This window comes from Triturus cristatus, chromosome 11 (genome assembly GCF_964204655.1).
Source record: "Triturus cristatus chromosome 11, aTriCri1.1, whole genome shotgun sequence".
Classification (NCBI taxonomy): Eukaryota; Metazoa; Chordata; class Amphibia; order Caudata; family Salamandridae; genus Triturus; species Triturus cristatus.
This window is the reverse complement of record NC_140594.1, coordinates 283128583-283151973: the sequence shown is the minus strand read 5'-3', so window position 1 is coordinate 283151973 and position 23391 is coordinate 283128583. Positions and strand designations below refer to the sequence as shown.

Genomic DNA, 23391 nt, shown 5'->3' with positions numbered 1-23391 from the left:
TAAAATAAATAACACAAGCAAGGCAGTGTACCCAATAAACACGTGCAAGTTCCCGGTGGGAGCGCAGCCCCATTCTCAAACACAGAACATAACCACCAATCGGGCAGATGAGGGAGAGCAGAGGCACTAGCAATCTAACGTAATATCCTCATAGTAATCCCAAGTTGGAAGGAAGGCTAGGGGGAAAGGTGCTCCTCCAACGGTTCAGTGGCCGGGGGCAGACATATATCCCCCCTATACTGGTTCCATCGCCCCCATATCTTATGCCATTTCTTAGGCCGCCCCCGGGCACAGTACGCCGTCTTCTCCCTAAACATGCTCCAGTCCATATTTTCCATCCATGCTTCCACAGCGGGAGGTCTCTGAGAGCCCCACAGTCGCGCAATATCACGCTTCGCCACCATATTTCCCAGGGTCACCCATTGAGTCTGCGCAGCATCATAGTCAGTAGGACCCCAGACATTCAAAAGACAGCGCCGTGCCTCTGGCAACAGTGCAAAGCCCGTGACCTCCTGCATCACTACATGAATTCGCTTCCAGAACTCCGCAATCACACCACATTCCCATATGATATGTAAGAAGGTGCCCACCATCCCGCAGCCCCTCTTACACAAACCATCCTCGGAGAAACCCATATGAATCAGTCGGGGGCCCGTCACATAGACTCTATGAAGTATCTTAAGCTGCACTAGCCTTAGCCGTGCCGGGATCGCGACCTCCTTAGGAGAGGAAATGGCATACTGCCAGTCCTCATCATCCAGTTCAAGACCGTCCCTAGTCCACTGATCACGCACCCCGAGGAGGAGGTCGGTCCGGACGTTAACAAGCTTCTTATAGATTAAGGAGATTGTACTCTCCGGCATATGGCCATCCAGAATCCGATCCTCCAAAGGAGAGGACTCGGGCACAGCCTCCCCCTCGACGAGGACGGACCGCAGAGCGTGGCGCACCTGTGCGTACCGGAAATATTCCGTAGCCTCCAGATCGTACTCCGTCCGTAGCTCATCAAACGATTTCACTCGTCCCTTAACAAGAAGATCCCCCACTCTGGAAATCCCAATGAGATCCCATTTCTCAAACCCCTTCGTGTGCCAAAGTTTCCCCAACACATCGGAATCAAACAACGGAGTGGCGCGGGTAAGCCTATCCTTCCAACCCAGCGAGTTCGTAACAGCCTTCCACACGTGTACCGCTGTCTTGGTCGGTCCCGTGAGGGACCCATCCATCGACCTGGAGTAGAGTGCTCTAAAGTAATTACCCCCGCGCAGCAACCATCGGTCCATAGCAAAGCCGGGGCTCAGCGCCGGTCCGTAGACGCCGTGGTTGATCGCACTTAACTGGGTGGCCCAGTAGTATCGCCTGATGTCAGGAAGCGCGATACCCCCATCGTACCACGGAAGGGTCAGTTTTGCGATAGCTATACGCGGTCGGCCCTCCCACAGCAGCGAGCGCTGGAGGCTCTCAACCTCCCGAAAATAGCTGGCCGGGACCAGCTCCAGAGTATTCTGCAGGGCATAAAGAAAGCGGGGAAGAGACATCATTTTGAACAGCGCGGCCCGGCCCAGGAGGGAAAGCGTCAGCCGCCGCCAACCCGCCACATCCCGCCGCAAGCGCGTCAATGGAGGGAGCAGGTTTCTCTCATACCGAACAATCGGATCGGCGGAGATATAGATCCCTAGATACAAAAAGCCATCCCGGGCGATCTGGATCGAACAATTCCGCGGGAGAACAGGGACGTCTCCATACAGGGCATACAGGTACGACTTACCCCAGTTAATGGTGAGACCCGAGTTCCTACCAAAAGAGGCCAAAACGTCACAGACTACTATGAGAGACTTCCTAGGGGAGGTGAGGTATAGCAAAATGTCGTCGGCATAAAGAGAGATGCGGTCCTCATGATCTGGTGACCATCGGATCCCCCTTATGTCCGGGTGCCATCTTATCCATGCCGCCAGCGGTTCAAGGGCAAGAGCAAACAACAACGGCGACAGGGGACAACCCTGCCTGGTGCCCCTCCCCAGCTCGAACGGACAGGACGCCCTACCATTGACCGCGACTTTGGCCAAGGGTCCTTCATATAGTAATCTCACCCAGCCAACAAAGCCAGGCCCAAAGCCGAATTTTGCAAGTGCCGCCCACAGATATGCCCACTCTACCGTGTCAAAGGCCATCGTGGCGTCAAGTGCAGCCACAACGGTCGACTCCTGCAGCGTCCCCGTCCGCGCGAGCACGCCGTGGATGCGCCTAAGGTTCAACGCAGTGTTACGATGCGGGATGAAACCGGATTGGTCCGGGTGGATCAGGTCCCCAATCACCCTAATCAAGCGGTTGGCCAGTATTTTAGCAAGGATTTTCGGCTCGGCATTAAGTAGCGAAATCGGCCTATAGGAGCTGCATTTATTTCTGGGCTTGCCGTCTTTGTGTATGACCACAATTGTCGCCAGACGTTGGTCAAAGGGAAGGCATCCCATTTCTCGCGCCTCCACAAACATAGCTCGCAGATGCGGAGCAATCTTGTCCGGACGGAGTTTATAGAACTCAATTGGCAGACCGTTCGGGCCCGAGGCCTTGCCCGGGCGCAGTGAACGGATAGCACCCGCGACTTCGTCAGCTGTGATGTCACCATCCAAATCGTCCCTGTCTATATCAGAGAGGCAAGGCAGAGCCAGATGGCGCAGAAGCTCTTACGAGTCCTCAACCGGCCTGTCCGATACCGAGGTGTAGACCGTACGGAAATAATCCGCGAAGCACTGAACTATGCCATCCGGCTCAGTAACACTAACGCCACCCTCTGTAACAAGTTCTGGCACAACACGGTTAGCCCGCTCTTTTTTATCCAGCCACGCTATTAATTTCCCGGCCTTGTCCCCAACATCGTACAGTCGCCCCTGCTGCTCCCTACTCAGGGCTTTGGCCGCGTCCATCACCAGGGCCTTATACTCCGACTGCTTAAGGCTCAATTTGTGCAGCGTTGTTGCCAGAACTTCCCCCTCCAAGGCCAACTCTAGAGCCGCTATCTCCGCCTCGAGCTGTACAACCTCCGCATCCCTCCGACGCTTGGCCGCCGTTATCAAGGAAAGGGCCTCTCCCCTCAGCACAGTTTTGAACGCTTCCCACAAGGACACCGCAGACGCGACCGAGCCTAGGTTTTCCTGGAAGTAGCGATCGACCGCCTTCAGTACAGCGCTACGGGTCCTAGGGTCACGGAGATACCAGGGGTTAATCGGGGCCACCCTACCCCCCATCTCTCGACCAACATCCATACAGATCCACACCGGCGAATGGTCCGAAATACCCCTAGCCATGTGCCTAGCCTCAGACACAAAGGAGGCGTGTGCAGCCAAAGTAAGTACATAATCAATTCTGGAGAGACTGCCGTGCGCCCCTGAGTGAAAGGTGTATTGTCGCTGAGTGGGATGCAGCAGTCTCCAACAGTCAACCAGACCAAGAGTATCCACGAAATCCGTAAGCCATTTCTGCGCCCCCCCAGTGCTCCTAGGTGGGTGTCTATCAAGCAATCCGGAGCCAACCGCATTAAAATCTCCACCCACCACCAACATCCCTTCTGGAAGATCCAGCAGAGCCCTCCCCAGGTCCTCAAACGTGGAGGGCTGCAGCCCAGGAGGGACATACACAGAGACCAGGACCAGCGTCCTGCCCTCCCACCTCCCCGCCACAGCCGCAAATCGCCCCCTTTCATCAACAGTGGTGGAATCAACCTCAAACGGCAGTGAGGCCCTGACAAGTATTTCAGCCCCTCTGGAGCCCGAGGAGAACCCCGAGTGCGCGACAAATTTATAGCCCTTCCTGTTGAGCGCGTAGCACATGTTGCCTATCAAGTGCGTCTCTTGCAGTAGAACTATATCAGGGGAACATCGCTTCAAGAATTGCAGAACGATCCCTCGCTTAATGCGATCCCCTAAGCCATTAACATTCCAACTGAGTACCTTTAAGCCCCTACCCCCCCATCCCGAAATGTAAGGAGACCGCCACCCCCCCCGAAGAACCGCACTTGAGCTACAGAAGCTTGCATCACTACGCCTTGCAAAACAAAAACCAACAACAACCATCCCAACAGTCCCAGTCCACCCCCCACCCTGCACCCCTGGGTAAGCTTGAAAAGCCCCCCCAACTTGCAGTGTGCCTGTCGCCCTATTCTAAGACTAATCTACAAAAAGAAACCCAGAGGAGGAGAAAGCTCCCTTCATACCCCCGCCACCCTCCGGGTTACTACACTCCCGGAGAAACCAAAAACTGCGAGTCACTGTCCGGGGCAAAGTCAAAATAATCTTGCACCAGAGTCCTCATTCCTGATCCACACCACCACCTTCTGCTCCACCAGCATGCTCCCCGCCGGCCCGTCGCTGGGGCAATGTGTCCAGCCATTCTCCAGCCATGTCCGGTGAATCAAAAAAGAAAGTCCGCTCTTCATACACCACGCGCAGTCTGGCCGGGAAGAGCATGGCGTACTTCAATTCCATCTCTCTAAGCCTTCTCTTAACCGCCAGGAAGCTCTGCCTCTGCTTCTGCACCGCCTGAGTAAAGTCGGGGTAAAAGTTCACAGTGGTGTTCTGGAAGGCCGTCGGGCCGGACACTCTTGATGCTTGTAGAATGGCGTCCCGGTCCCTGAAATTAAAGATCCTTGCGACAATCGGTCTCGGAGGGGCCCCCACCTTGGGCCTCCCACCAGGGACTCTGTGGGCCCGTTCAACAGTAAAGAACTTACTGAGGCCTTTGGGCGCCAGATGGTTAACCACCAAGTCCTCCACGAACAGGTCCACAGACTGTTCCTCCGAGTTTTCCGGGACCCCAATAATGCGCACGTTATTGCGCCGTGCCCGGCCTTCAAAGTCCTCCAACCGTCGGGCAAAGAGGTCGTTCGCGGACCTCAAGTTGCGGACTTCCAGCTGCAGGTCGGAGACATCACCCAGGAGGCCAGAAGTTTTAAGGTCCAGGGATTGAACCCGTTCATTGGTTTTCCCCAGGTCTGCCCGAATCAAGTTAACGTCTATCGAGATGGTGTCCACTTTGTGTGCCAAGGTCTCGAATTGCCGCCCGATAGAGGCCTGCATCCCCTCGATGGCACCCATAACGTCCTGGAGGGTTGGTTCCGTAGCGGGGGGTAGACCGTCCTTCAGGGCTTCCAGTGGCCGACCCGAGCCGCCCGGCGACTCCTTCTGATGGGCATAACGGTCCATGTTGTTGGTTTGGGTGTACCCTCCCCGCCTGGTGCTCTTGGGCTTCTGTTTTTCGGCTTCCGATTTGGTTGACATCGTGATCCGCAGCCGAGAGCAATACCCTTGCCCATCCAGAGAAGACAGTGCGACAAATGGCCGGCGCGGCGCACTCCCAAGCCAGGGCGCGATGAAATCAGGAAAGTGAAAGTGATGACACCGTCCTTCCGATGGCTCGCCCCACACTCAGCCGCTGTTGTTCAATTAGTGTTCGGGCACCGTGCCAGCGCAAGCCCCGGGCATCTTCCGGGGAGCAGGCCGCGACCTTCCGTGTGGCACAACTTCGGCGTCCGGTGGGCGATTTCAGTCCGGACAGCGACAATCACCTCAGCAACGGTTCGCCTTCAATATTCCGGGTGTGAAAGACAGGATTCGTCACAGGATATTTGCCGGAGGGAGCGCGGGTCTCAGGAGCTCCGGGCTCACGCGGCCATCTTGGTCACGCGCTAGGCTCCTCCCCAAAAAAAAAAAAAAAAAAAAAAAAAAAAAAAGCATCCATTTTCACTGGAAAATTTTGATGTGCCCAAGTTGCATTTTGGGCCGTTTCCTGTGTCAGACGCTAGACCTACCCACACAAGTGAAGTACCATTTTTATCTGGAGACTTGGGGGAATGCTTGGTAGGTGGAAGTTTGTGGCTCCCCGCAGATTCTAGAACTTTCAGACACAGAAAAGTGAGAAAAATGTGTTGGTTTTTTTTACAAAGTTTTAGGTTTACAAGGGATTCTGGGTAACAGAACCTGGAGACACAAGTCAACCCATCCTGGATTTCCCTGGGTGTCCAGTTTTCAAAATTGTACAGGTTTACTAGGATTCCCTAGGTGCCGGCTGAGCTAGGTTCCAAAATTCACAGCTAGGCACATTGTGAAAAAAGGTCAGTTTTCACTTGAAAAACGTGATGTGTCCACTTCGCGTTTTGGGCCATTTCCTGTAACGGGCCCTTGGCCTACCGAAACGAGTGAGGTACCATTTTAATCTGGAATCTTTGGGCAATGCTGGGTGGGTGGACGTTTGTGGCTCCCCACAGATTCCAGAACTTTCCATCACAGAAATGTGAGAAAAATTTGGGTTTTGTGTACAAAGTTTTAGGTTTGCAAGGGATTCTGGGTAACAGAACCTGCTGAGAGCCACAAACGTCACCCCATCCTGGATTCTCCTCTGTGTCTAGTTTTAAAAATGTGCAGGTTTACTAGGTTTCTCTAAGTGCCGGCAGAGCTTGAGTCCAAAATCCACAGCTAGGCACATTGTGAAAAAAGGGTCAGTTTTCACTTGAAAAATGTGATGTGACCAAGTTGCGTTTTGGGCCGTTTCCTGTCACAGGCACTAGGCCTACACACACAAGTGAGATACTGTTTTTATCAAGAGTCTTTGAAAAATGCTGGATGGGTGGAAGTTTGTGGCTCCCTGCAGATTCCAGAACTTTCCATTACAGAAAAGTGAGGAAAATTTATTTTTTTGTTTTTACAAAGTTTTAGGTTTCTAAGGGGGTCTGGGTAACAGAACCTGATGAGACCCACACAAATCTCACCACCCTGGATCTCCCTCGATTTTAAATCATCTGCAGGTTTGCTAGGTTTCCCTTGGTTCCAGCTTAGCTAGGGTCCAAAATCCACAGCTAGGCACAGTGCGAATAAAGGGTCAGTTTTCACTGGAAAACTGTGATGTGCCCACGTTGCATTTTGGCCTGTTTCCTGTCGCGGGCACTTGGCCAACCCACACAAGTGAGGTGCCATTTTTATCAGGAGACTTGGGAGAATGCTGGATGCGTGGAAGTTCGTGGCTCCCCGCAGATTCTAAAACTTTCCATCACAGAAAATTGAAGATTTAAAAAAAAAAAATGTTTTACCAAGTTTGAGGTTTGCAAGGGATTCTAAGAAACAGAACCTGGTGAGAGCCACACATGTCACCCCATCCTGGATTTCCCTGTGTCTTTAGTTTTTCAAATGTACAGGTTTGATAGGTTTCCTTAGGTGCTGGCTGACCAAGGGTCCAAAATCCACAGCTAGGCACGTTGCGAAAAAAGGGCCCATTTTCACTTGAAAAACGTGATGTGTCCACTTCGCGTTTTGGGCCATTTCCTGTAACGGGCCCTTGGCCTACCGAAACGAGTGAGGTACCATTTTAATCTGGAAACTTTGGGCAATGCTGGGTGGGTGGACGTTTGTGGCTCCCCACAGATTCCAGAACTTTCCATCACAGAAATGTGAGAAAAATTTGGGTTTTGTGTACAAAGTTTTAGGTTTGCAAGGGATTCTGGGTAACAGAACCTGCTGAGAGCCACAAAAGTCACCCCATCCTGGATTCTCCTCTGTGTCTAGTTTTAAAAATGTGCAGGTTTACTAGGTTTCTCTAAGTGCCGGCAGAGCTTGAGTCCAAAATCCACAGCTAGGCACATTGTGAAAAAAGGGTCAGTTTTCACTTGAAAAATGTGATGTGACCAAGTTGCGTTTTGGGCCGTTTCCTGTCACAGGCACTAGGCCTACACACACAAGTGAGATACCGTTTTTATCAAGAGTCTTTGAAAAATGCTGGATGGGTGGAAGTTTGTGGCTCCCTGCAGATTCCAGAACTTTCCATTACAGAAAAGTGAGGAAAATGTATTTTTTTGTTTTTACAAAGTTTTAGGTTTCTAAGGGGGTCTGGGTAACAGAACCTGATGAGACCCACACAAATCTCCCCACCCTGGATCTCCCTCGGTTTTAAATCATCTGCAGGTTTGCTAGGTTTCCCTTGGTTCCAGCTTAGCTAGGGTCCAAAATCCACAGCTAGGCACAGTGCGAATAAAGGGTCAGTTTTCACTGGAAAACTGTGATGTGCCCACGTTGCATTTTGGCCTGTTTCCTGTCGCGGGCACTTGGCCTACCCACACAAGTGAGGTGCCATTTTTATCAGGAGACTTGGGAGAATGCTGGATGCGTGGAAGTTCGTGGCTCCCCGCAGATTCTAAAACTTTCCATCACAGAAAAGTGAAGATTTAAAAAAAAAAAAATGTTTTATCAAGTTTGAGGTTTGCAAGGGATTCTAAGAAACAGAACCTGGTGAGAGCCACACATGTCACCCCATCCTGGATTTCCCTGTGTCTTTAGTTTTTCAAATGTACAGGTTTGATAGGTTTCCTTAGGTGCTGGCTGACCAAGGGTCCAAAATCCACAGCTAGGCACGTTGCGAAAAAAGGGCCCATTTTCACTTGAAAAATGTGATGTGACCAAGTTCCGTTTTAGGCCCTTTCCTGTCGTGGGCACTAGGCCTACCTACACAAATGAGGTACCATTTTTATCAAGAGACTTGGGGGAATGTTGGGTGGGTGGGTGGAAGTTTGTTGCTCCCCACAGATTCCAGAACTTTCCATCACAGAAATATATGTAAAATATGTTTTTTTTACCAAGTTTGAGGTTCACAAGGGTCACTGGGTAACAGAACCTGGTTAGAGCCACACAAGCCACCCCATCCTGGAGTTCCCTCAGTGTCTAGTTAAAAAAAAAATGCACAGGTTTACTAGGGTTCCCTAGGTGCCGGCTGAGCTAGGTTCCAAGATCCACAGCTTGGCACATTGTGAGAAAAGGGTTAGTTTTCACTGGAAAAATGTGATGTGCCCACGTTGGGTTTTGGCCCGTTTCCTGTTGCGGACACTAGGCCTACCCACACAAGAGAGATACCATTTATATCGGGAGACTTGGGGGAGTGCTGGGTGGATGGAAATGTGTGGCTTACTGCAGATTCCAGAACTTTGCATCACAGAAGAGTGGGCAAAAATATTTTTTTTATTTTTATTACAAAGTTTGAGGTTTCCCACAATTTCCACAACTTTCCATCACAGAAATGTGAGGAAAATGTGTTTTTTGTACAAAATTTGAAGTTTGCAAGGGATTCTGGTTAACAGACCCTAGTGAAAGCCGCACACCACCCCATCCTAGTTTCCCTCGGTATCTAGTTTAAAAAACTTTTACATTTTGCTTGAATCATCCCCGCCATTGAGCTGGAAGTACCAAAGTATCATCACAATAGCAGTTTAATGATAAACAGCCCATAGGCTGTAAACAGTCCTCTTGTGTAAACTATTTCAATTATGTATGAAAAATAAACTCAAACCAGCCAGTTTAGAGAAGATTGAAAACTACACTGTTCAGAGGCCACCATCCCTCATATTTGAAAGCACTCACTAGTATCAAGGGCTATAAAGATTGATAAGCCTCTTGCTGGTAGGAGGGCTGGTGGATAATGCAACGGGTTTTGTAGATAGTGAGGGCCGGCAATGGGAGAGAGTGGATTTTCATCATAGTGAGGATGATCTGGTTATATTTCTTTGGCCCTTAATGAGGTGTGCCCTAACAGGTAGGATGCCCTTAAGGAGGGTCAGTGTGAAGTCTGAGAGGCCATGCAGAAGGGCATTGTCACCATCCAGATGCAAGAGTGTGAGGGTTCATACATCAGTTCTGAAGTCACTTTCTGGGAGAAAATGTTTCATTTTCTTAAGTAGAGAGAGACAGTACCATGCGTCTTGGTTTTATTGACGATGTGTCTTTGAAGGTGAGATTGTTGTACAGCGTGAATCTGCGTGACCTGTCTTTGAGTAAAGGTTGGAGATCAAATCCGTCCAAGCTCATGATGGTGAGCCTGTCTTGGATAGCAGTAGCATGTTGTTTTTGGCGTATAGCAGGGATTCAGCTTTGATAGGTTCAATTTTCAGATAGGTGCTGGACATCTAGGTTTGGATGAGGTGCAGGCAGATGATTAGGATTTTCTGCGTCTTGGAGGTGCCTTTATGAACAAACTGGTGTCAGTTGGGTAAGTAGGAATACCGTTGAATGATATTTCCATTGAATCACATTATATCACATTTGCAAGTTCTGGCTGTAGATGAGGGCGGGGTGGTCGACAATGTTGAAGACAGTAGAGAAGCCCCATAATATCAGGTGGTAGAGTATGATCTGAAGCTGGATTGATAGTTGCACAAGAGATGGTTGGCACTGATGTGATGTTGAAATCTGATAAAATGTCTGGAGAAATCAGGCTTTTGGAGGCCATGACTTCATTGACTTTTTTAAAGATGAAAGCACTTATCTGGCTGCTGAGTAGTGAAGAAAGAGAAGGTGCTTCTTTCTCTGATGGATTATGTGACGGATCCTCGGTTTCTGGTTGGACAGGATATGATTGGTACTCATGGGAGTCACATTCATGGAAGCTGTTATTGTTGGTTTTTACTTGGCTGTTGTGAAAATAACAGAAGACAGCAATGCATGGTCCTCACCTCTGATCCTGTCATCATATTTAAATAATCACATAGGTAATTCTTGTAGAATAAAACTCATTTAAAGTGTAATAAACTTTAGTAAGTTTTATTAAGTAAAGAGTGTGTGTTTGTGTCGTTGCTTAGTGGTTGTGGTTTGCTGGTGTCTATTCAGTTACTCAAGTGTATATTGTGGGCTGCACACCTTAGATAACTTCTCTACATATACAAATATGTCTGTGTGTGTGTTATTATGTGCACAGCATCAAATGTGCAAGAGATTTAGTGTGTTGTAGTGGTTCCACGTCTAGTATGACCAATATTAACTTAATATTTCCTTTTTTCTTACTTAGCTTCGGATGGCACTATTGACCGTGAGTATTTAAAGAAAACCTGAACTTTAAATTCGTTAAATCTAATTGATTTTATAATTATCAGGAACTGTTAAAAAAAAACAATGTTTTTTTGTTTTTACAGTTTTACACGAATTCCAAGGATCCTGAGGTGAGTAAAATCAAATGCCTACAACATTGATGTCAAACTATGCACAGGTAGTTTCAGAATTGACTGATTGTCACTCATTACATCTCAATTAAAGGGGTCATTCGAGAGGAGATTCTCACAGATGGTCAATGCCAAAACTAGTGCATTGTCCATGGTACTGTCTTCACGTCTGTCTCTGTGGATTCTCAGCTTCTTTCTGTTTTGGAGATGCGTCTCTTCATCTGTTTGCAATTTTCAACTAGCTTCTTTTGTTGTTTCTTCCCTCTTACAACACCAACATTAGGGAAGAAGAAAATGTGTATTTTTAAATCAATATACTATTTTCGCAGTTTCCTGGTTTAAGGTTGAGTACAAGTCAGCTCAAATCTATGACTTGCTTTCACTAGCCATTTCTTGTGTAGAGTGTTCCAGTGCCACCCAAAGCCTAATTCTCACAAGGTTGCGAGTAGTCTTTCATGAGATAAACAATTATTTTTATTCTAGGCTAGACCATATGTCTGTTTTGGTACTAGGGATTACTGTGTGTATCTGTCTTTAGGTATGTATGTATATGGTATTTCTATAGTACGCAGCTAGCCAAAAGGCAGCAGAGCCTTTTGAAAAGGAATAGAAAAAGGCAAAATAAAGTCAGCATAAGGACGGGACTGGAAACCAAGCAAGAGGAACTTTTTTCATTTTAGAAATTCCTGTGGTAATTCTGGGAGATTATCAGCGTAAATCCAGAACAACTGGATAAAGGCCTATTGTTGTAGAGATAAATGTCAAACGACATACGAATCATGAAGCAGTTATGTTTCTTTAATGGAGCATCACAAAGGAAGCCCTCGGGGGTACCCAGGGGTTCGGCGCCCCTATCTTCGATCTTCTCTGGCTGGTGCAACGAGGGCTTTATACGCGCTACAAGCCTAAGGTCAGTCTTTTGGCCGATGCCTTGGGGATCGGTTGTTCGACGCCCCGATACTCGTTCTTCTTTGAGACCGCAGGGCATGCCGCTTCTCGCCCCGGCCGAAGACCTCACTGCTGCCTCTGGGTGCTTTTCGCGGCCCGGATTTCATTTCATGTGTGCATCGGCCTGTTAAACGTGCTCGCGGGCGCTCCATCTGGGGACTCTCGCTTATGATGGTGTTTAACCATCTGACTCCCAATCTGCTGGGAGAGTGTACACGCGACATTAATTGGAGGATTGACGAACTGGCAGGATACTTTGTTGCAGCTTCCTACGCAGTATTCTGCGCCAAATTGCCTGCAACCGATGCCTACTGTGTCTAAGCAAGGAGGCTTTTCTCCGCCTTGCTCCCTTCAGACTGCCTTTTGACCGGGTGCTAAGGACTGACGCCTCCACCAGGTTTCTACCTGGTCAGGGTAAGTGTCTTTACTATCTAAAACTTCCCTGCAACAATGGCAGCTCACTTGGAGCTAAGAGGTAATTGACCTTCTTTAGACTGTGTGCCTTTGATCTTACCTCCTCTTTCAAACGTCCCTCAAAATGGAGCCTCTCTAGGTTATTAATCCACTTTAACCCCTTCGCTGCGGCGCGAATTCCGCTGCAGCGCTGGGGGGGTTTGGGGGCAGCACGGTGGCGCGGTGCTCATGACGGAACCGCGCCGTCATGAGTCACGGGCGAGCTGTGCTCATGACGGCGTGGTTCCGTCACGACTCCGCCCACTCTCTAATTCGCCCGCACAGGCGGGGAATTCGAGCCGCGTGGGAGGAGCGGCCGCTCCATGACGGAACCACGCCGTCATGAGCACACGGTGCCCGTGGCTCATGACGGCGTGGTTCCGTCAAGGGCACACAAGGGGTTAAGACAAAACTCAAAATGGCCACTGCTCAAAATGGCCTCGAAGATGGTCTGAACCATAACTCTTTCATTTCTGAGTTAGGTACTCCCATGACCCTTACCAAATTACATTGTTATTCTCCTTAATTAGATTTTAAACAAAAGTGCTGAAATAATTACTTGTCCATCTTGTTCCCACCTATTATTAGTCAAGGTTTATTAATCACTCGTCTCACCGCTCTGGCAGCGCCAAGATGAACATAATCACCTATTAATACTCACCATTTAATAGTCAAAGTTCATTCTTCACTATTCACACCACTCTGGCAGCGCCAAGACGAACATACTCTCCTATTAACAGTTCAAAGTATCAATCACCTGGAAGTCCGCTGTCAGGACAATATTCTCAACTATGGGTCAATATCATTAAAGACCTGGGTATACATCAGTTTAAGTTATAATGCTGCATTGAAAACTAGGTACCTGACTACTTTGCCATCGGTACTCACTACGCCCCCACCCCCCTTTCGTGGGGTCTTACTTCCTCAGACCTTCTCCCATATTGCTTGATGTGATTCTCATCCCCAGTCTATTGCCCCCCCACACACTGGCTCAACCCAGCAGTGGCATTCTGAACATGCACGGGCGAGAGGACGCCCGCTCCCTAGCCCTTTACCAGGACCCCCTACTAATTGGGCTACCTCTCCACCCTTTATTCTTTTGGGCTCCTTTAATCGCTGCCTACTACGCTTCTCAGTCAACATGGCACAAAATACTTATCATGCCTCTAACCCCTTTGTCCAATCTGGCGTAAACTCGGTTAAAATTATCTACACCCCCCAACCTATCGTTAAAGGCTAAGAAGACCTTTAAGCACAATATCCTCAAGAGATGGCCCGAAACACTGATATCGTACACATATATCTCAAATAAGGGCACGATAGTGACTGATATAATCTTCTACACCAACAGAAGAGCGCAGTGGAGAAAGGTCCTCGCCGCTATGCTGTGCTACAAACAGACCAAAACTCCACATGGCTTTCGTATAACCACGCTTCCATCCCCGGCCCTTTTGGCGGAGATGACTATCTCCCTTTACAATAATGGTAATGTCCTTATCCAAGCATCTGACCTGAACCTCAAGCGATTCAATCATGCCTTTTTGAGGTTCAAGAACACTCTAACTAACTTCAACACCTCCACTGACAGTCAAAATGTGCCACTCACTGGCTCTGATCCCGAGGCGATTGACGGCCCCTCTTCCCCACTGCCCACGCTCCTGTCTGTTAACACGCTCCCCACAGCTCGACCCAAGTTAACAGATGCTATCCCAACCCCCCTCACTACGAACCCAAAAAACCCACGTCTGTCTCATGCTGAGGAAGTTTTAACTGACCAGAGTACCTCCCACCTTGTTGCTATCCGCACCAATGCTCCTCCTCTACCTTGCCTCACCTCCTATCCTCAATCTCCTGTATCACACACTATTTATTCCAATAACGGGAGATGTTGACCACCCTACCAACCCTAACAGTCAGGTAGGATTGGATACTTGTTGATGTTGCCTATACATTGACCAATAACAGACACTCACCCACCCTGTCACTACACGCTTCACCACCCTCTACTCCTCCTAATTCCACTCCGCCTCTCCCCATTCCCACTCCAAGCTCTGATCCCTATCTCGAGTATGACCCTATCTTCCTATGCAACTGTGCCAATGGTCCTACCCAACCCAACCCTCTACTAACCCTACAACAGTGGAACTTATCCTACCTGCACGGGCTACTCCTGCAAATAAGTGCTTGAACAATCATGGCCTTGAGAAGAAGATTGATGACCTCAAGCATGATATTTTGGTAGTCAAAGAATTGGTGCAAAGGATTCTGCAGTTCTCCTTGAAGAGGGAGAAGCATTGGGTTTCACCCCCGCACAGAGGAATGATATCCACAATTCACAGAATTTGTACTCTATCAAAGATATTAACTCCTTCTGCTCCTCTCTTAGCTACAGCTGGAGCTCGAGGCCTCTACCTAACCACCATTCTCGGCCCCACAGACCCCTACCTCAGCTTTCTGATGAAGACATTCTCGCCCTGCTTGGGTCCTACACTGACTCTAAGACGGTCTCCCAACCCAACTCTACTCTCAGCATCCCCTCAATAATTGCAGACCCTGACAGGGAACCAAGCCTTAATATCAGAAATTTGAACATGGCCCGTTTTGTAGGCTCAAATCCCGAGGCGGTGGAGGGGGGACCTTCATGGTGCTGCGGTCCAAAGCCTGAAACCTACTACACATATCTCTCTGGTTCATTGACACCAAAGTAAAATGCCTTAAAATGTGGCTCTTGGATTATGTGTCTCCCTCATCTAACTCATTTATCATCTTCCAGTCATTACTGATAAATTCTCACTCAGGGAACTGTGTTGTTTCCCAGCACAGTGCCAGGGTGCTTAATTGCGAGTGACAGGGTGCTACTGAAGTTTAACATTCCTTCACTCATTCTCTGGTGCTGCGATCGTCACAATATTTCAGTGCTTAATAAGTAAATCCATACAACCAATTATTATTATTGTCTACATGGAAATACAGGCTCCTGGGACTACAAGTTTGAAACTGTTTTTTTTTAATACCTTCCATATGGGCACCATAAGAAGAAAATGGTGTACAAAGTCATCCTTGTTGTTTAGCCATATATTGCACTTGCGGCAGCAAACATATTACAGTAGGTTAACAGCACAACTACTTGAATTTCCAGCTAATAGATGCTCTTGTTCAGTAGTTCACGTTTCACTTTTATTTATCATCGTTCTAGTTGTTTATTCCATCTTTAGTTTCATAACCCAGCAGTTGTATAGCTTAAAGTATATTTTTCCACAAAAAAAAAAAAAAAATTCAAAAAAGCATAAAAACATTGAGAGAGTGGAATCGCTTAGTTCTTATGAAACATAACTATCAAAAAATATTTTTTTTCAGAGCCATGTGTACTGGTCCAAACGTAAAACCTTTTCTGTTTGCTTTCCTTTCCCATTTTTCAATTCAAAGGCTTTGCACTCAAAAGTGCTGCATGTGTTATTTTTACACTTCATGCTTTCAGTGCAGGAACCACAATAATGTAATATCAAAACTAAAGTGCAGGATCAGATCATAGTCTTTACCTTGGTGCTACAACCTTTGTTCAAATGCCACTGTACACAGCAGAATATAAATAGCAGTGACAATTGGGGCCTATTTAGTAAAACGTCAACAGTGGTAAATCTGTACTTACCTGTATGCACTTACCTTTCCGATATTGTAGCCCTCTAAAATGTGACTGCAATATTTTGGTAGCACAATATTTCTGTAGTACATATTTCGACATGCAACACTTTTGGCTCAACCTGAGAGTATTCACTGACAATTAGGCATCCTAGTTAAGTAGCCTTACAATCCCTGCCTTTATAATTCCATACAGTAGTGTTTCTGCAAACTTCATAGGCACGTATAGAGAAGCAGCCCAACAGAGTACGAGAGTCCAGTTTCCTCGTGGATAGAGAGGCTGGGAACTAGCAGCATCATTTATTTCCTTCTATTAGGTGGAGATACTGATTGGACAGCAATCCCAGGTGCAGTATTTTTTAGCACTGTTTAGCAAGAACACTTACACTCATAAAAGTCTTGAGCAGCATCTCACAGACCTGACACGATTCTGCCATGTGATGCATCGTTTCTTCATTACTCAGGAGAGAGAGTTTGGTACTTCTTAGGCCAGTGCTCTGCAATGGGACTTCGGACTGAGATGCTCCAAGGGCTGTTGGGGTTATATGACAGAGAGACCAAATTTGCTTCTGCTCCTAAACAGTACAGACCAGACCCTGCTTCTGACTGAGACACAGTACGATGCAGCCTCTGGACATCGAGGTGTACCAGATTGAAGAACAATATTGTGTGTCAGAGCCGGTCCATAAATGCAAAGGAAGGAATAGAAGGAACTGAGGCTTACCTAGTACATTCTTCGATGTCCGACATCAGAAGGACAATACAGCTCCTCGAGATACTGAAAGTGTGGACTTACGTCTGGTTAATGGAGGACAGAACTGTGCCGGCCGCATAGAAGTTTATTATGGAGGCGCCTGGGGGACCGTGTGTGATGATTTCTGGAGTACAGCAAATTCAAAAGTTGTGTGCAGACAGCTGGGCTGTGGCACTGTCCTGGCATCTCCTGGAGGGGCCTATTTTGGTCAGGGAACTGGAAGCATTCTTCTGGATGATGTGCTCTGCAGAGGACAAGAAGCTCACCTATGGGACTGTCCCAACAGAAGATGGAACATACGTAACTGTCTCCATAGCAATGATGCTGGGGTTATCTGTTCAGGTATTGCATGTTTTTCGTTTTTTTTTAACATAAAATATCTGTTGAACTGTCACTCAGTTCAGTGGGTAAGAGAGGACGGATGGACTTCGGGTGGATCATTAATAATTGTTTGGTGGATGGATGATAGATTAATAAATAAGATGTAAGAAGAAAGATGTAAAAAAAAAAAGAAATTTGAAAATAGAGAACCTACATCACATCACAACACCTCGACTCAAGAAGTGATCACTTCCGACCTGCACATCAATGCGATGCTTCTCAATTGTAGATCAGCTGTGAAACATGCAGCTGATATTTCTGATCTCATCATGGCACATAACTTGGATCTTCCAATCATCACTGAAACCTGGCTCAATGATACTTTCTCCCCAATTCTTGACATCTTAATCCCTCCCGACTACTCTATTCTCAGAAGTGATCGACTGGATAAAACAGGAGGGGGCATTGCCTGCATTCATCGCTCCAACCTTACAGTAAAACAATCCTCTTATACTGTCTTATCCTCCTCTGAACAGCTAGTCTATGAAATCTGGAACAAAGGCAAGAAGATTTGTGTGCTGCACTCGATCTATCACCCTCCTGGTGACAATCTGGTCTTCACAGAGCAAATCATGGAGGGCATTAGTTTGAGCTCGGATCAACTCTGCCACATATTCGTCAGAGACTTCAACCGTCATTGGAATGACACAAATGATCCAATTGTCTATTCCTTTAAGACTTTCCTGTCTGACCTCAATTTCTCATAGCTCCGTAAAGGCCCTACTCACAATAAAGGTGCCACTCTAGACCTCATCATTGCCAAAGACAACTTCATAGAAATTGGAGAAACTCTACCCTGTAACAATCAATCAATCAGGGAATTGTAAGCGTGCTACTCACCTGTGAGGGTCTCGAAGTGCTGAGGGGGGGTCTACAGATCTGTTTAGCCGAAGAACCAGGTCTTGAGGGTCTTCCTGAAGGTGTTCAAGGAGGGGGCGCGTCTGATGTCTGCCGGTAGCTCGTTCCAGGTCTTGGCTGCAATGTGGGCGAGGGATCTTCCGCCTGCTCTGGCTCCGTGGATGCACGGGGTTTCGGCCAGTGTGAGGTTGGAAGATCAGAGGTTTCTTTTGGGTACGTGGAAGTTGATTCTGTCGTTGGGGTATTTGGGTCCGTTGTTGTATAGGCATTTGTAGGCGTGAGTAAGGATTTTGAATGTGACTCTTTTCTCCATGGGGAGCCAGTGGAGACTTCGTAGGTGTTGGCTGATGTGTTTGTGTTGGGGATGCCGAAGACGAGTCTGGCCACGATGTTCTGTATTGTCTGGAGTTTGCGGAGTAGGGACTTGTTGATGCTGGCGTAGAGTGCGTTTCCATAGTCCAGTCTGCTGGTGATGAGTGCGTGGGACTTCTGTCTTCTCGGCGTTGAGCTTCAGGCAGCTGTTGGTCATCCAGACTGTGACGTCTTGATTCCATTCTGGAAGTTGAGTTTGGCAGTGGTGGGGTATTTGTGAGGGAGAGGATGAGCTGGGTGACGTCGACATAGGATACGATGTTGAGGCCGTGTTGTCGGACGATGGCTGCGAGGGGGGCCATGTATATGTTGAAGAGGGTGGGGCTCATTGATGAACCATGTGGGACTCCGTAGGTGATTTTCATTCGTGGGGTCGGAGAGGAAGGGTGGGAGTCTGATCCTTTGGCTTCTTCCGGTGAGGAATGATCATATCCAGTCCAGGGCTGTTCCTTGTATGCCTGCGTCTTGTAGTCTGGCGGCTAGTGTGCTGTGGGAGACGGTGTCGAAGACCGCTGATAGGTCGAGTAGGATGAGGGCTGCTGAGTGGCCTTGGTCCGGGAGAGTGCGGCTGTCGTCTGTGGTGGCGGCGAGTAGGTGGTGGTTCATGGTCGAGGCGGTGTCTTCAGCCGTGATCGGTGTCCAGTTGGAGATGGTGGGCTGGCTGGTGTTTCTGGGGGGGCGGGGGGCCGTCTGGTGGATGGTCGATGAAGTTGTCGTAGAGGTTTTTGATCTTGAGGTGGAAATAGGTTCCAAGCTTGTCGCAGAGGTCTTGGGATGGGGTGATGTCTGTGGCTTCGCTGCATGGGTTGGTGAATTCTTGAATGACACTGAAAAGTTCCTTGGAGTTGGTGGAGTTGGCCAGGATTTTGTTGTGGATGAAGTTCCTCTTGGTAGCTCTGATCTGGTTGTGGTAGTCCGTCATGGCGTCCTTGTAGGTGGTGTGGTTTTCGGTTGTCTTGGTGTTTCTCCAGTTCTTTTCCAGGCGTCTACAGGTGTGTCTGGCTTCTTGGAGAGCTGTGGTGAACCAGGCGTCTTTTTTAGGGCGTTGTCTGTCGGTGTTACGTAGCAGGGTGAGCTCGTCTGCGTATTTGGAGATCCAGGTGTGGAGTTCTCTGGCTGCGTCGTTTGCGTCGGGTGCCCAGGTGTGGTTGTCTTGGGTGAGGGTGGAGTTAAGTTGCTCGTCGGTAACCTTGCTCCAGTTCCTTCGTGGTGGGCAGTGGGGCTGGTTTGGGTGCCTTGGGTTTGTTGATGGCGAAGTGCACGCAGTGGTGGTCGGTCCATGGCGGCTGCGTTGTGTGGCTGAATTGGAAGCTGTTTCCTGCCGTGAAGATGGGTTCGAGGGTGTGTCCTGCTCTGTGAGTCGGTGTGTTGACAAGTTGTTTAAGTCCAATGCTGGCGAGGTTATCACGAAGGATAGTGGAGTTGGGCTCGCTAGGGTTGTCGAGGTGGAAGTTCAGGTCTCCAATGAGTATGTAGTTTGTTGAGGCGATGGCGTGGAGTGCGATGAAGTCGGTGATGGTGGTGGAGAAGGGTGTTCGGGGGCCGGGGGGTCTGTAGACGAGGGTTCATCGGAGTGTGACTTTGGGGGGTGGTCTGGATCTGGAAGTGCAGGTGTTCGGGTGAGGGGAAGGTTTCGCTGGAGGTGATGAGGCAAAGGGTGCTCTTGTGGGCGATGGCGAGGCTCCCTCCTGGGTGGTTGGGGCGGTCTTTCCTCTGGATCTTGTATCCGTCTGTGATGGCGGTGCTGATGTCGGGGGCGGAGGATGCGTTGGTCCAGGTCTCTGTGAAGAAGGCGATGTCGGGCGAGAGAGAGTCGAGTAGGTTCCAGATTTCCATGGCGTATTTGTGTACGGAGCGTACATTGAGGAAGATGCATTTTAGGGTGTCGCTGGTGCTGGCATCGGCAGTGTTGGAGGCCGGGTTGGCGGTGAGGGTCTGGCGGCAGTGGAGGCAGGAGAACTGGCCATGGGTCATGTTCGGCGAGGCCTGTTGGCATTCTCTATGTCTTCCCAGGGTTGAGTGCGAGGAGGATGGTGGTGTCGTAGCGATGGGTAGTGGGAGGTCCAAGGTTCCTGGTGCTGGCCGCGGCAGGGTCGCGGATGGGCGCAGACGGGCTTGTCTTTGGCATTAAGTATGGGAGGTGAGAGGGAGGAGAGGCTGGGAGGCGAAAGTGGGGGAATTCCGGGTGGAATTCCGGGGCGGAGGGGCCACAGGGTCAGCAGCGGCGAAAGGCAAAAGGAACAGGCAGGCACAAGAAAATAAAAACATTGGTGGAATTAGGCAAGACACAGATGGGCACAATAACAGTGGCACAACAGGGAAAAATTAAGAAAATAATGGCTGAGAAAGGTTACGGTGGTTGCAGGCAGTCTTGTCCAAGTTGGAGCGGGCAGCAGGCACAGGAGCAGGCAGCATCTTCGAACCTCCCAAGGAGGAGGTCAGGGGCTGGAGGCAAGAGACGGCACAGCGGAACTGCGGGGAGAGATTGGACCTAGACCGAGGGTTGGCGGTATTACTCGCGCTCCCCCGCAGCGGCCGCCATTAAGTAGGGGAGGTGGGAGGGAGGAGAGGTGGGGAGGCGAAAGCTGGGGACTAGTCTGATCATTTTCAAATTCCCTTCCTCATCTTAGACAAGGGACTGGGTCAACCCCTTAAAGAGAAACAAATGACTCGCAATATGAGAGACCTCGACATTAACATGATAACCTTAATCACCAAAAATAGACTATAGCCCCCCCTAATTTGATCAACCTTGACGATCTTTCTGAACATTACATTAACACTTTTTCTCACATTCTTGACTCGGTTGCTCTGAAACAGCTCAAAAGGATCCCAGTCAAACTTTCTAAACCATGGTTTAATGGTGCCCTAAATGATAAACGGCGCAATCTAAGACTCTTTGAGAGTCTATGGAGAAACTCACCTTCCACCACAAATCTCTCTCAACTGAGGAAAATGAGAAGCTTTTACAACAAACACATACGCTTGGCGAAAATCGAACACTTCATGGATGGAGCCAAAAATAGACCAAAAAAACTCTTCGAAATCATTAAGGAACAATCTAACCAATCTTCTAACCAGAGGTCTACTCAGTTATCCCTGCTCCCTAGTGGTGATGATTTTACAGCTCACTTCGCTGAAAAAACAATGAAAATAGAGCTGGAGCTATTACCCACCATTCAAACTTTGTTATCCAAGTAACCGCCTGCAGGAACAGGGGAGGCGGCAGAATCCACGACAAAACACTCGCCTTTGAGCCTCAAAAACAACGCCTCTTAGAGCAGTTTTCTCCTACCAGACTGCACTGAGATACTTCGCAACATGGCATCCATCTAACCCTCCAACCACTTTGGTGATCCTCTACCCGCCAAGCTCTATAAAGACTTAATCTCAGCCGTTCTCTCTCTTTGGTCCAGGATCATTTATGAATCCCTCTTACAGGGAAAGATTCCGGACTGCCTAAAAGTTGGGCAAGTTACTCCTATTCCTAAGAAGCCCAATGCGGACCTATCAGATCCAAACAACTTCCGACCTATCACCAGTAGCATGACTCTAGCGAAATTGCTTGAAAAATGTGTTCATTCACAGCTCTGCAAACATATTGAGAAATATCAACTCCTGGATCCTCATCAGTCAGGATTCAGAGCAGGGCACAGCACTGAAAAGGCACTTACTCACATTGTTGACGACGCCGTGAGAGCCCTTGACCAAAATGTCCCTTGTCTCCTGATCCTTCTAGACCTGTCCTCAGCCTTCGATACCATCAAACACGAAAACTTGATTAATCTACAGGATGGGATTGTCGGGCCTGGTCCTAAATTGGTTTGCCTCCTTCCTTCACAACCGCAAACAAAGGATCAAAGTTAATCATGCCCTCGCTTCCAGTACCCCTGTCCTGATTGGAGTCCCCCAAAGGCTCTACGCTCTCGCCCACTCTCTTCAACCTATTTATGGAGCCTCTTGCGGTCATTTTGAACAGAGCCAACATTCAATACTAAATGTATGCGGACGACACGCAATTGTACCTGAAGATCTCCTCGCGAGAGGACATAAAATCTTTAAATGCTGCACTTTCCCAAACTTAACAATGGCTAGCTCAGAACCATCTTCTACTAAATACTCTCAAAACTGAATTTCTTTTGATCACCCCACCTAATCACTCAGCTCCTACCCTTGATAAACACCTAACTGCTCTGAACTGCACTCCTCACGTTGTAGACTCTGCCAAATCTTTAGGTATCATCTTGGATAAACACCTAAACATGCAAGCACACATCAGTGCTACTACTAGGGGAGCCAATTTCCAACTCAACACACTGAAGAAAATCAAACCTTATCTCCCCCCTGAAGATCTCAGGCCGGCGGTTCAATCCCTGATCATCCCTAGATTGGAATATGGGCTGGTGACCCTCGCAGGACTTCCCAAAGCTAGCTTGGCCCCACTTAGAGCTACCTTAAATGCATCAGCCAGGCTTTTAACGGGTTCTAGGAAAAGTGATCACATTTCACCCGACTTTTTGCAGCTAAACTGGTTATCTATTGAACCTAGAATCCATCTCAAGATAGCTTGTCTGACTCATAAAGCCATACACCACAATACCCCATACTACCTAGCAAATAAACTTGAACTATCAGGCTCCAGCCGGAACCTCGGAAGTACGTCCATCCTTCTCTTGAAATCTCCAAGATTCAAAAAGAAAAGATCATACAACCGTGCGTTCACCGGTCTTGTTCCAATAATCTGGAACTCCTAAGCATCCGAGATCAGATCAAATCCTTCCACTACTTCCTTTAAAAAACTGGCCAAAAGACTACTAATTAAAGAACGTTAACGTGTTGATCATGCTCGTGTGTTTTGTTAATGACCAAAATCTTGAAGTATTTTCACTGATGTTCTATAATATGTTTTTACCTTCTTTTTGTTGTAGTCCTCAATAGCTCCTTTAACTGCATCAACTGTTGATTTTTGTTCGTTCCCTTTTTGTTAATATTCCTTGATGCACATCGTACATCTGGTTCTTTC

The 23391-nt window shown here is 48.3% G+C and overlaps 1 protein-coding gene across 1 annotated transcript in view; it reads left to right on the top strand.

Annotated features, from left to right (window-relative positions):
* The window catches only part of HORMAD2 (HORMA domain containing 2), a 693976-nt gene that overhangs the window by 210074 nt on the left and 460511 nt on the right, over positions 1-23391 (top strand). Inside the window, exons 7-8 of the mRNA XM_085633816.1 lie at positions 10813-10833; positions 10937-10963. Coding sequence (XP_085489942.1) covers positions 10813-10833; positions 10937-10963 — 48 coding nt within the window. The remainder of the gene's footprint in view (positions 1-10812; positions 10834-10936; positions 10964-23391) is intronic.